The following is a 13,219-nucleotide window of genomic DNA, read 5'->3' as shown; positions in this document are numbered from 1 at the left end:
CTTTTGTTTCGTGACACTTTTGTAATGGACGGATAGATTTTGTAGAATTTATATGATCCCCTCCATCCCACTCCCTCCATATAGTTTGGTGGTTGAACAACAATGCAGGCTGCACCACGTTCGGCTGAACAATAATCCTTCTGTGTAATGTGTGTGAATGCTATAGATATATGTCAATGACTCTGTTAAACAAACCCAACAACCCCCTCTTAATAATGCTTCTCCAAGAATAATTTATTTTATGTTTTTATGGTTTATTGTCCAAAAGTGGGCGGCTGAACGCTCTGAAATTGGAATTTGCCTCATCCTCATTCTCTGCTCCATGTTGGATCTGCGCCAACATCAGCAGCCATCTTTGTGCCAAACTGGGTTGCAGGGTTGGCTGATCAAAAACAATAATGAGATGAGAACTCCACAGGAGAAACAAATCATAAATGTGACCTCAGTCTGCTTGCAGTTGAAGGCAGCCTTGTGCTAATGTTTGTGTTTAACTGTTTGATTTAGTCTCCGTGAAGTTGGCCTCGGGCAGGGCAATAGGCTTGGGCTCATTTGTGACAATTAATAATTTCAAGATTTAAAAAACAACAACAACTCATGTTTGAAGAGATTTCAATAATGTGTAGATATTATAGGCTACTCATGTCATTTTATGGACTACAGGGTGGCTTCAGGGATTTTGTGGTCTTCAACGGTGACACTATGGTGTTCAGATGGAGTCGATACTCACTGTTTTCTGTTGTGTTGTGTTTCCTTTTCATTACAGTATATCCTCATGTTTGCATGTGCACGGAAATGTTCCAAAGTGCTGCCCCCAGATGCTGTGGGTGGTGCTCATTTCTTTATTATGCATGAAAATAAGTCACATTGGGTGAAATGGGATAAACCTAACAACAATTCAAGACAGACAATTGAAAACACACACTGGGATAACTGTTCTGTTGGCTTTTTTTTTTCTTTTTTTTTCCAAGAAAACAAGGGGTCTTGTTTAAAATGTTGTGGATGTCTTTAGCCTATTTCATGTTTTTATTACCTTATAATAAGGTCCTTTTATGATGAGCTGAATATTGAAATGAATTTTACTATATCCTTGTGATGGGGAGACAAGCTCCCCTGTTTACTCGGCACTTCAGTTTGTTGTAATGCAATTGTTTTGTTATTTCTATGTAAGTACTTGAATAAAGAAAAATATCACTTGCCTTCAGTTTACTTGGGTCTCTCCTTGCACGCGCACACACGCACGCCTCTCGTATACCCGACACACACATATATGATAATTAAGCTTATGAATATGGCTAAATATACACACATTTTATAATAGTATATGAACATTAGTCGTGCTCTATTATTATACGAGAAAAGTGTAACGTTTACCGTATTTTATTCGCTGTCTGCGGAAGCTGGGCGGCTAAGTTAAGCTCCGGACTTCCTGTTTAAAGCTCGACTGTTGACTGGTAGAAAGGGATGAAGTCCTCGGAAGATAAAACCATCCAATGAAACCGGAATAAAAGTTCAGTCAAAATGAGCTGGTATGTATTTTCACTACAGTATTCATATAGCGTGTTAGACTGAAAGTATAACCTGAAATGATATAATAATAGTGACCTACAACAGATGTTTTGGCGACCGGGCTCCGGCTATTTCCTGATAGCGCTACATAAACTATCGTTACAGTAGAACAGGAGTTAGCGTTAGCTTGTTAAACTCACGAATTACAAACCTCACCTAGACACCTTATAACAATTAATGAGTTGACAGCAGTGTCTTTATCGTCAAACAATTGCTAGCAATGTAATAGTCGTTGTAAACATTTAACTTCGACCGAAGGGAGCTTGATAAAGTCGAGTGTTTAGCTAACTTGTACAGTAACGTTGCCAAGTTGATGCTAGTTTGGTTGCTTAAACACTAGCGAGCAAATAACCTACAAAAACAAAACTAACAAACGCTACTATCTGAAGTTAAAGCTGTTTGTTCATATTGTTTGAATAAACCTAGGTTCTGCCTTTTGCACAACATGGAAACTCGGTTAAGCTAATTGTTGGGTCAACAGGGTCAGCACTGAAGCCATTTAAAGGGATTTAATCATCAGTTAGCAATGTACTGGCTAACGTTAGCATCTTGACAAGCATTTCTGAAACACTGAGGATTTGTGTTACTTTTTGGACTTCCGCGTGGGCATAATAGTAATATGATGATGTGTCGTTAACCATCTAACAAGTGGCGATGGATTGAGTCATACCTAGAAAGTAACATTAGGTCAGGCTGTTGATACTCCTAACATGTAGACCACCCATATGCTCAAGTGTTTTAATATTGCAGCACAATTTAGATAGTTGTTGGGTGAGCTTTATTGGGAAGCATTTGCTTTAGGTTTTAGCTCCCAATCCACAAGTCAGAATTTATCTGGGAGCAAGAAAAGCTTTTGACAAATGAGCACAGTGTTTAATCAAAAGCGCCTGTATCATTTGTCATCTTAGCCCCGCAGCTGTAGTCAGTGTAATAAGTATTATGGCTGACACAGTTAGTCGATTAATCGTTTGATCAATAGACAAAAAAAAACATAAATCGACAACTATATTAACGACTGATTATTCTTTTCAGTCATTTTTTAAGCAAAAATGCCAATCATTTTCTGATTCTAGCCTCTCAAATGTGAGAATTTGTTGCTTTTCTGTGTCTAATGTGATAGTAAAAATGATTATCTCTGGGTTTGGGATAGTTTGTTTTAATGAAACGACCAATGTCAAGACATAACTTTTTTGTTGTGATGGGTATTTTTCCTAGTTAACACCATTTTCCAAATCATTTTCCATCAGTTGATCAAGTAATTGACTTATTGCTCAATAATGAAAATAACCCTAATCAGGAAAGGAAAAGAAAGTGATTTCCATGTCATTATTGTTGTATAATATAAAAATATATACTGTCAAACCAAGGTCCCTTTGAAGATTTGGAAATTTTTGGTTCTTGTAGTGCGTTGTATTTCTCTATGAAGCAACAGATGATCACAGAACTAAGTTCGATGAATGAAGAGAGGTGGTGTGAACAGTTGGTCTTATGACATGGTCTGAATGGATTATTTGCACAAATATTAGCTGAATCTGCAGGCCTTGTCATCAGAGCTCTTCCATCCAGCTGGTGACGTCCCTGAGAAAGTAAACAACAGCAAACAAGGCTGTACTATCATTTTCAGCCAAATCATGGCAACAAGGGAAAAAAAGTAGCTACTCATCCTCAGCAGAATATGTTTTGTGCATTTATGATTCTTGACTATTCTTTAAGACAAGGTAAGGTTATTTAAATAGTATCTCTCTATGCTATACAATGTATCATTTGGGGTAACAGCCCCACATCAGCACTAGTTCCTGACCCAACCTAAGCTGTTTCAGGGGGCGATGAGAAACTTCCTAAAACCTTTACTTATGAGTAAAGACTCAAGGATGTCTGAGAAATTATTTATCATTTGCTTGACTTTGTCTTCTCATTTTGGCTCTTTGTAAAAACAGCTATAGTCTGAATTTGTAGTGTTATATACTCTGTTCATGTTTTGCTCACAGCAAAGAATGGGGTATTACAGTTTATTTTGTTTGGTGGGCCTTTGTATTGTCTTGATTTTTGGCAACAAGTTGTTTCTAATTTTCTAGCCAAGTTTTGTTTTCTGTTCCTGGAAAATGGTCCCCCATCACGCCGAGCAAGATGCTTGATCTGCTGTAAAGTCTGCCTTCATTACTCTGTGTATTGTATGTTTCGGATAGGGGATGTCATGTTTCATTGTCTTTTCATAGCCTACTGTGTGTGGTACCAATAATTTGCTTATGTATTGAAGGATTTTAAAAACAAATCCAAATGGCTGTTAGTTTGAACAGATCAAATCTGTAGTTCAACATTGACAAACCTTTGGTCAGTGCGTATATGTTGGGACATGCTGGTTGTTCGACAGAACCTTGGGAAATGGCTGGTAAGACAATAGTAGTTCATCTGACACATCACTCTCTAGTTTGTCTTTCAGGCTTTGCAGGCATTGAAGCTGGATTTTTTTCTCTACTACACTTTCTAGGAAGTTTGCAAATCATCCATGAGGGTTGAATTCTGTTTTGTTATTTTGACATGTTTTGAGTTTTATTGCAACATTCAGGATTCAGTTGTAAGTCTAATTGATTATTGCAAGTATGGGAAGGTTTGTCATACAAGTCCTCCTCAGTTGTGTGCTGTTGTATAGGAGTTTAAAAAGAGTTTTGAATAAATGTCAGTTTCAACAATTCATGACTGTAGTTCAAGAGGAAATGCAGAGAAACAACAGTGTATTATAACAAAGTCTTTCAGTACATCTGTGACGTGTATGTGCATTAACTCCCTTTATAATACATTACACATTCTTGGTGTCATTTTCAGGGAAGACGGTAATCAAGTAAGCAAGATGGCGTCATGCAGTTCAGTCAGATAGTCAATAGCTGGCAAGCGACGCTTCTACCAGCACGCACCGCCAAACACAAGGTCAAGAGTGGGGTGCTCGAGCAGTGAAAAGAGTCCTTTATGGGCTCTGCTGACTGATGCATTCCAGTAGAGCCTGTACACTTGCTTCTATGACGTGAGAGGTTTGACTTTGGGGTCATCATCAGAACAATTCCACTTCCCAACATCTTCAACTAGCCCTCTGTGCTCTATGGAACATCCAAGGTCGAATGATGCACTATTCCTCTAATGGCATACACATTTGCAGTTTTAGTGAAAAGCCATTGGTTCTTCCAGTCGGTGCATAATGTGTCCCGGATAGAGAAGACTGTCGTGTCTTTGTTCTGGCCTACGTGCTTACTTGATGGCAGTGACGTGTAGCCTATTACTGCAAAGATCAGATAGCTCTGTCAATTCAAGTTGACCAACTTGACAATGACAACAGTACATGAGTAACAGTACACTTTTTTTTATGCATCTGGGCCTGAAAATGGGCAATGACTGAATATTACCAATCATTTCTCTTGTCACTTTGATTCTCCACAATCCTATTCCCTGATACGATCATATTTACTTTTCTCTTGAGTTATTGGTCAGTATTTTCTTGTTTGAGTAAATGTTTATTGGTTAAGTGAATCTTTGTTAAGTGCTGTGATATTTGCATATACTGTAACGACAAGTATTGTCACAATACTGGAATTTCTAATTTGGATGCAGTACCTTGAAAATGATTGATATTCAATACCATTTTGATACCATATAACAAGGCCATGATATGATAACGACAATATATATGTATTTTTTGGTTTGTAGCAGAAAACAGCAAAATGACTATATTAAAAATTAACGAGAAAGCGAGAAAGCACAGCTAGTACTGGTGTATTGATACTGCACATATAAAAGTATAAATACCATCTCAAATATCAAGAATCTATGTATTAATAAATCAGTATTTTTGACAGCACTAATAATGACAGTACATACATTTATTAAACTGTCCAAAGTATTTTGCGCTAAATACCAAGGCAATATTCAGCTGAACTACCCACGCCTGCCATAGGCTTAGATTTGTTTTCAGAAAAATTTGGACTTCAGCTGGTGTAACACACAAGTTTTCTGTCTTCAGCTGTCTTGTGGTCGGGCCTCTGCCATGTCAGACACTAGTTCTGGGTTCACAGGACCCGACTTACCAGTGTTTCTAAATGTGACAGCCCCTACAGAAATATGGCTGTGTGAAGAAACATTAGAAATGATTCTCACAGTGACTACCATCCTCCCTCTTTCTCATTCTCTCCCTCTGGTTGCCTGCTACATTTTCCCTCTCCCTCCCCGAAGCACACTTCACTCTCTGTGTTTGCCAGTTCTCATGAGCAGTTGAAGAGAGTGACCACTTTCCTTTGGCTCTTCGTACAAGTGGATATACTCTGAATCTATAACATTAAGGACTCTCTACCGTTTTTTTCCCTAAGCAAATATATCCTTTGGTACATTAAAGGGAAAATCCACCCTAATAAGGTTACACTTGGACTCTTGAAGTCATCAAGAAACAAAGTCTGTCATGGTCAGCCCTGCCAAAACGTACTAAAAGAGAAAATTGAAAGCTAACATTTAAATATATGTTTCATGGTATATTTATGGCTGTTTGGAACGCTATAGTATTTATACTGAACTCTTCCATTGGGCTCCTGCTAAGGGTGTCATGAGTTTCTCCACGACACACCCACCAAATGGGAGCAGACATCAAAAGCTGTTGCCAAACGTTGTGCAATGTTAGTAGAAAACCAATTGTCCAACCAGAAAAACATAAACGAATGCAGAATTGCACAATCACTTTGAATACGCCACTCATGTTCTCCATTTAAAAGAGATTCAACACCAGATCCACAAAGTGACAGTTTGTAGCCCGTTTCCCACTGCACAAGAAAAACCACTGACACCCGCTAACATTTTGCTTTTGTATTTAATTGGAAAGGTCACAACTGGCATTTCCTCCCAGGACAAATGACTGCAGTAGTCACGGGTATTTATTGGCTCCAGCTCCTATTGGCATCGATCAGCAGTGATGGAAATAAGACAATCATGTGGACCCACTATATTTAGCCCCTTTGCCAGTGTAGTGCAGTAATGAGCAGAATACCACAAAGTACAGTCCTTCTCCGTCCAAGCAGTGCTTGAACATGGTTCAAAATTAGTCTGCAACAGGTTTGAGAGAGAGACTGAATAAGTAAGAGATATGAAAAAATAAGTAACTACTGTAACATTTGCACTGACCTGCATGCTGCTTTCTACTATTTACTAACCTATTTTCCGGCATGTTCGTGACATTGAATGTGTCACACCAGTAAAAAAAAAAACACAGAAAGGCACACTCAATGTCAATTTTCTATTTATACAGACACACTGGCCGTGTTTTGGCACTGTGTGACCACTACGTGTCCTCTTTTTCACATATGAGTCGAGTTATTTTCCCTGAAATTTCAATTATAAAATAGTTCATTGTTAAAATGGACATGCACTACTCTTGCACATGTTAGTTAATTAAGCTTTATTTATTCAGAAAGTCTCATTGAGATCAAGATCTCTTTTACAAAATAGCCCTGAGGAAAATTACATACACGTAAAACATCATAATAAAGACAATACAATCACACAAAGCAATCATCACACACACAGACCCACTAATTAAAACAATCACAAATATTATTAGCAAGAAACCCCTTTATATCCCTCAGAGGAATAAGTGTCTCCAATTTGTTTTGCAGTTTGTTCCGGTAGCAAGGTGCATAGTACCTATTAGTATAAAACCTATTAATATATACGAGTCACTTGTGTAGCTGTGTGTAGTTGTAGTTTCTGCCTGAATTACCGATTCATCATTCATGAACACCGAAAAAAGGATGTGGGTTAAGGTTTCCCACAAATACTGAGGGCATGTGCCAAACAAAGGAACACTGCATTAGCAAGAGGAACAGTGATCACAAGAAGTAGGTGCTCAACCACACTGACTGAAAGGTTAATGGAATGTGCACTCAACACAATAAACTAGTGTTAAGGGAGGCAACTTTTGGTGATTGGATGGTTGGTCTGTGTCTGACCAGGCTGAATTGATTCTCAAGTGGTTATTTCTCATAGATTTAGTCTGTGTGAGGCTTGTTCTCCTTGTTGTAGTTTTGGGGGGAGCACAGATTGATCTCCAACCTAAGTTTGCATTCAGTTAATTAAAGGTAATTAAATTCAATGATGCTGCTGTTGTGTTTTGGAAAGGGAATCCCATGCAACTTAAAGGACGCTTACGTACGCGCTGTACTTAATGTGACGTTATAGTGTACTTAGGTAATCAGAGAAAGGTGCGTCACATAAGATGGTGATGAGTAATTTCTGTAGTTATTTTCCGTGTTGGCTCACCCGAATGATGACACAGTGGGTGAAACCTCTCCACAGCCAAAAGCAACAAAATCTTTTTAGGTATCAGTTACTGGTACAGATTGTAATAGATAGAGGTTTCATTCAAAACTTCAATTTTGATCAGGTCACGGCAATTGGTACCGAATACACCCTAAAGCACAGCACCAACAGAAAGCAACCAAATCAAAGGAAATCTTGATACCTGTGCCACTAGTAAAACCTGTTTTTTTTTCTTTTTTTTTTACTAGATTAATCCTGCCGTTATTTGACCATGTAGAGTTGTGTGATTGAGCTGTCATCAAAAGGATCTTCCCCACACATCAGTAGCATTCCCTGGTTGCACAACGAGGCCCTACATCACACCCTTTCTTTTCCATCTCATTAGTCTACACACCTTTCTTTTGACGCAGCTGCTACCTCACCCTGCCTGTCAGCAGCAACTGTCCATCATATAGCTTAGATTTCAGGCTATTAGTGCCACATCAATGACAACCTACAGCCAGGCACATTGGCAAGGCAGTTTTTTTCTGTCTTCTGCATCCCCAAAGCATTCTCATGCTCGGCAGCAACTTATTAAGGCAATGGCAAGGTTTTGAAATGGGGATAAAAGATTGTTTTAACTAAGGAACAGGTTTCTTTTACCAAAACTATAGTCAGGATGTCAGTGTGTTTGTCTTTCAAGAGTGAAGAAAAGTTTGTATTTCATTCTCAAAATGAGGTGCAACTGCTGCAGTTGCACTAAACCCTGAGACACGTTTTGTTTTTGGACTGATTTGTAGCACTGGTCTCAAGTTTTCTTTCAAAAGCAAGTCGAGGTGTCCAGGCTCAGCCTACTATTTCTGAATATGGCATGTGGATCTGTGTTTGATTGCCAGCCGGGGTCATGCAGTAAAGCCACACAGAACAGAGGGGACAACCACTTCAGTGATATCCGCCTGCAATGGGAGCCAGATGTGTTTAGTGATGACATGTAGTTAATGTATATGGCTTTGGCTGCACATTCCAGAGAAGCAGGAATTAACAGCTTCAGATAGTTGGTGTCAAGGATCTGAAAAAGGCACTCACCTTTAGACTTGCACCAGCGTCTAGTCATCCTTCGTGCAACTGATGGCAATCTAAGCTTTTAGTAATTCCCTCTTTTTAGGTCGTCTTTTCCCAGTTGCTCATATGTGCTCACTTGACATTTGTTTTTGTTTGATTTCAGGATTCCCTTCAAGATCGGACAACCAAAGAAGCAGATTGTCTCTAAAACCGTAAGTCACTCAGAAATCTAAAACTTACTATAAGGCAGTTTGTTTTTGTAAAGGGTTAGCTGTAGTTGTTAAGCTTCACAAATACAACATGAATAGTAGTCTAAATAATGTCATCAGAGTGCCTCACCCAAAAGAGTGATGTGTGAGCCATGCAAGGGGGCAGAGGTGGTTACCTTGAAGTGACAGTGAGTGGGTGATCTCCTTGCTGGAGAAAACCACTTCCACTGTAATGGGTCTGTGGCCCGGCAGTCCCTGTCAGGCTGGTTTTCCAGCTTCCTGTGCCATCTGAGGTAAAAACCAGGGAGTGGGTTAGAGGCAACCTAGTTAGATGATCCTCTGGTGACAAAGTGTCAACTGCCCTCCTCGTTGTTTTGGCCACTGTGTTTACATCCAGGAGCCCATCGAACCACAAGACAGGAACTCGTGCTGCCTCTGTAACCTACTTGACATGTTTTAGAGGCATGGTTGGAAAAACTGTTGTAGAACCTTGCTGACCCTGGGAAAACAATGTACTCAAGCATTTTACCTGCGTTTTAATCGTTGAAACCACTTGAGTTATAGTCCCTTAGCTGTTGTCTGTTCATCCCAGAAAGTCCCTATTCTTGAGAAAGTACATGGACAGCTGTGGCTGAGGAGGTAGGGTGGGGTCTACAGTGTGCATTTCCTTGGGCAAGATACTTAACCACAAATTGTGTGTGAGTATGTATGTAACCAGCGAACTGAGCAGCCGGTGGCTCCTTGTATGATAGCCTCGGCCAATGTGAAATGTAGTGTGAAAGCGCTTTGAGTGGTCGGAAGACTAGAAAGGCGCTACACAAGTACAAGTCCATTTACCATTTGCCAGGAACTATTGAAGGTATGAAGGTAAAGGTAAACCATTGAACCTTGGTTAAGTGGTAACACAAGCCTTGAGACTGAGACCTTCAGACTCAAACAATGTGCATAATTAATTCAGACTACAAACCAGCACTGGTTGTTGCTAGTATGTGTTACATCTCAAACCATGTGGTCACCTTTTTAATTTTCTATCAGTCTAATTTACCTAAACTGTTTCATTCTTCAGATGATGTGAAAATGTAAACAGAAATTTTGTCCCCAAGTTTCTTCTTGACTTAGTTCTCTGGACATGTAGTTCCTCAGACCCTAGTCAAGAATTGCTCAATGATTGTTATGTGACCTTGTGATAATTAAATTTACACACATTTCAAAATACGGTACCACATCATTTTACATTGAATGTGTTTTTCTTTTAGGTTGAAAGAGACTTCGAGAGAGAATATGACAAGCTCCAAAAGTAAGTCTGCATTTTAAACCATGGTCGAAATGAAGACAGACAAATGAAAAGGTTTCCTAAATGTGGTTTTCATGTCTCTTTGAATTTGTGATTGACAGGGTAACAATAAACTCAAAACCTACTTTGTGCGTTGTGTGCTGGAGGTTGATGCGTGCATGATTAATGTAAAACCAAGTCTCACAATGTATTTTATAAATGAAATAGAAATATTACATACTTGCCAAGGAGGAAGAGGGCCCGTTGGGTCACACGCATAACACGTCGTTAAAACGTCACACCTGTGCCGTCCCAACATCCTCTCCTGCCGGTTGTCCTGTTTATACAGACATCGTTATAGCACTGTTACTACTACCGGCTTAAAGGTGAAACAACTCTGTTCCCCCATTCGGCGATTTTACCTTTTACACAACATGGTAAGGCGGAATAACAGCATGAAATTCCCGCCTTGAAGAGGCAGTGTAAAAGGGGCTTATGTGTCAGAGGTGTGATAGTTTGGTGACCCATCCAGGGTGTGCCCTGCCTCTCGCCCAGTGTCAGCTGAGATTGAATCCAGCCCCCCGCCCCCGCAGCCCTTAAGAGGACAAGAGGATACAAAAATGGATGGATGGATGGATGGACAGAAGAAACTAGAAAATGTACCACACACACTGTAACAAAACCAAGATGTTGAAATCAAAACACTGGCAGATCATTTCACAGATGTATGCATGTCAGTCCAAAATTTTATACATGTACATCATAGCTATTTTATAAGTGTACATGTAGGTATTTACTAAATACTTTGAGAAACTCACACTTTAACATGTTTCTCATTGTACTCACAGTTTCTTTGTCTCACACAGTTTGCCAGTCCCTGCTGTGTTGGGGCTTTTTTTCTCTCAACATTAAACTGTGAAAGGACTCACGTTTGAGCTGTGGTGGAGTCTGAAATTAGAACTTTGGAAAGAGAGCTTTCTTTCCATTAGATGTTCCCCTCAATCTCTGATAAACTCAGATTAAAGCTAGAAGTTATAAACTAATGAAATTTCCTGTGAATGCACTATAAGTGTTCATAGATATAGAAAAAGCTCAAATGTCCAAGTACTTCATTAACTTGTGGATGTAGACATTTTCAAGGCTTTTTACAAGTTAAAAACTAAATTTAAATACATAAACTGTTGACTACTATCATTTTACTAGCCTTCTTCGAATTGAGTAACATGATGTCAGGTTTTCAATGAAACAAAGGAGAAAGGGGTTCAGAGTATTTAAACACCCAAGACCTGAGAGCTCAGTACATGGGGGCCTTCTCTTACTGTGAGGCTGAGGTTATAGAAATTCCCCGAGGGCCCTGCAGAATGAGTGGGAGCACCATTTTCCTCTCAGGTTTTGTTGAGTAGGAGGGCCCATTATCAAGAAGGTGTGGTGCCAATAGACCTTATAGATGAGTCAGAGCGGCAGGCATGTACAGACTTTTAGGTTCTCCACCCTAGAGATCCATATCAACACACCGTGGTGCATTTGTGGCCTAAATATACTTGGTAGGCTTCATCATGATTTCTGTTTTTGAATTCTGCCTGCCTGGCAAAAGATTTTGTTGCATTAATGATATTAAATACAAAAGAAATAAGATCGTCATGTGCACAGCAGCATGTTTCTCAGCCTGACTGGGATACAGGGTTTTTGAGGCCAATACTGATGTCAGTATTTAAGGGCACTGGCACAGCAGGCCAACAATCAGCTGTCAGTCAGTGTTGGACCATTGCTATGCATCTATTGTTCTAGTTTTGTGGTATGTCCCATACTTCTGGCACTAGTCGGCTTTTCCGGCTTATTAGCGTGTTGAATCAGCTTGGCGAGAGATGGCGGAACCAGTTGGTGAATGGACTCACTCTGATTGGCAGTTCAGCTCATTGCATGACAAGAAAAAATGGAAGTGAGAGAAGGAAACAAATGGCTAAAGTCAAGATGACGTGTGATCGAAACATACTTGTTATATTAGGTAAGATCATTTTTTTTAGCCATTGAGCTTTTTGGAAAAAAATGGTATGTAATTGTTTGCATTATTCTTAACTAGCACATAGTAAATATCTTCCGTTCTTTCAATACTGGGTTGTGTTGTTAATGTGCTAACTGGCTAACTATCATCTTAAAGTCGTCCTGTCGGTCATCCGGTTCCCATTTTTTAATGATGAATGCAGACTACCACTGCTTGCTTGTATGGAGAGTAACTTTCTCTCACACAGGCCTAGAACGTAGTTGCTAGTTAGCCATGAGTTGTCTTTGCTGTGCGTTCAATTCCAGCTTTTTGGCCGAGACACAGGTCACGTAAGGCGACGCAACAGTCAGCCTTCGTTGCCACTAGTTTTTTGATATTGGTTCGGTGTGTGTGGGCCTTTTAGAGATACATAAGTCTGATAACATGTTAGGTGATTCATTTTTATTTTTTTTAAACATAGGTACATAACACAAACATTTTTTATGAGAAACCCTTGAATTTGTTAGAATTCAAACCATAATATGTAGTGAGCTAGACATCATAGCTATAACAAATGATGTCTAGTACACTACATATTATGGTTTAAATAAATGTAAACGATGTAACAGCATCACTTTATACTTGACATGACATATACACTGATACAATATATCTGCAATTAGCAAATATCACTCAGTCTGTTGGCCCTGGTGATTTATCCGTCCAGCACACAAAACCAAAAACATGCAATTAATAAATGACAGCCTCAGTTCATTTAGCAGCTTGAATGCTAATTGGCTTAACTGTATTGCCTGACCTGATTCCTGTGTGAATGGCAGGTATTTACCCAAAAGGAATCTG

At 39.4% G+C, this 13,219-nt stretch overlaps 1 protein-coding gene across 1 annotated transcript in view; it reads left to right on the top strand.

Annotated features, from left to right (window-relative positions):
• The first annotated feature begins 1,392 nt into the window (after positions 1-1,392).
• Positions 1,393-13,219, top strand: part of bin3 (bridging integrator 3) — a 31,061-nt gene continuing 19,234 nt past the window's right edge. The window contains exons 1-3 of the mRNA XM_049577959.1: positions 1,393-1,526; positions 9,059-9,107; positions 10,361-10,401. Coding sequence (XP_049433916.1) covers positions 1,519-1,526; positions 9,059-9,107; positions 10,361-10,401 — 98 coding nt within the window. The 5' untranslated portion in view covers positions 1,393-1,518. The remainder of the gene's footprint in view (positions 1,527-9,058; positions 9,108-10,360; positions 10,402-13,219) is intronic.

The sequence above is a fragment of the Epinephelus fuscoguttatus genome, linkage group LG6 (genome assembly GCF_011397635.1).
Source record: "Epinephelus fuscoguttatus linkage group LG6, E.fuscoguttatus.final_Chr_v1".
In the NCBI taxonomy this organism is placed as follows: Eukaryota; Metazoa; Chordata; class Actinopteri; order Perciformes; family Serranidae; genus Epinephelus; species Epinephelus fuscoguttatus.
This window is presented reverse-complemented; position numbering and strand designations above follow the sequence as displayed.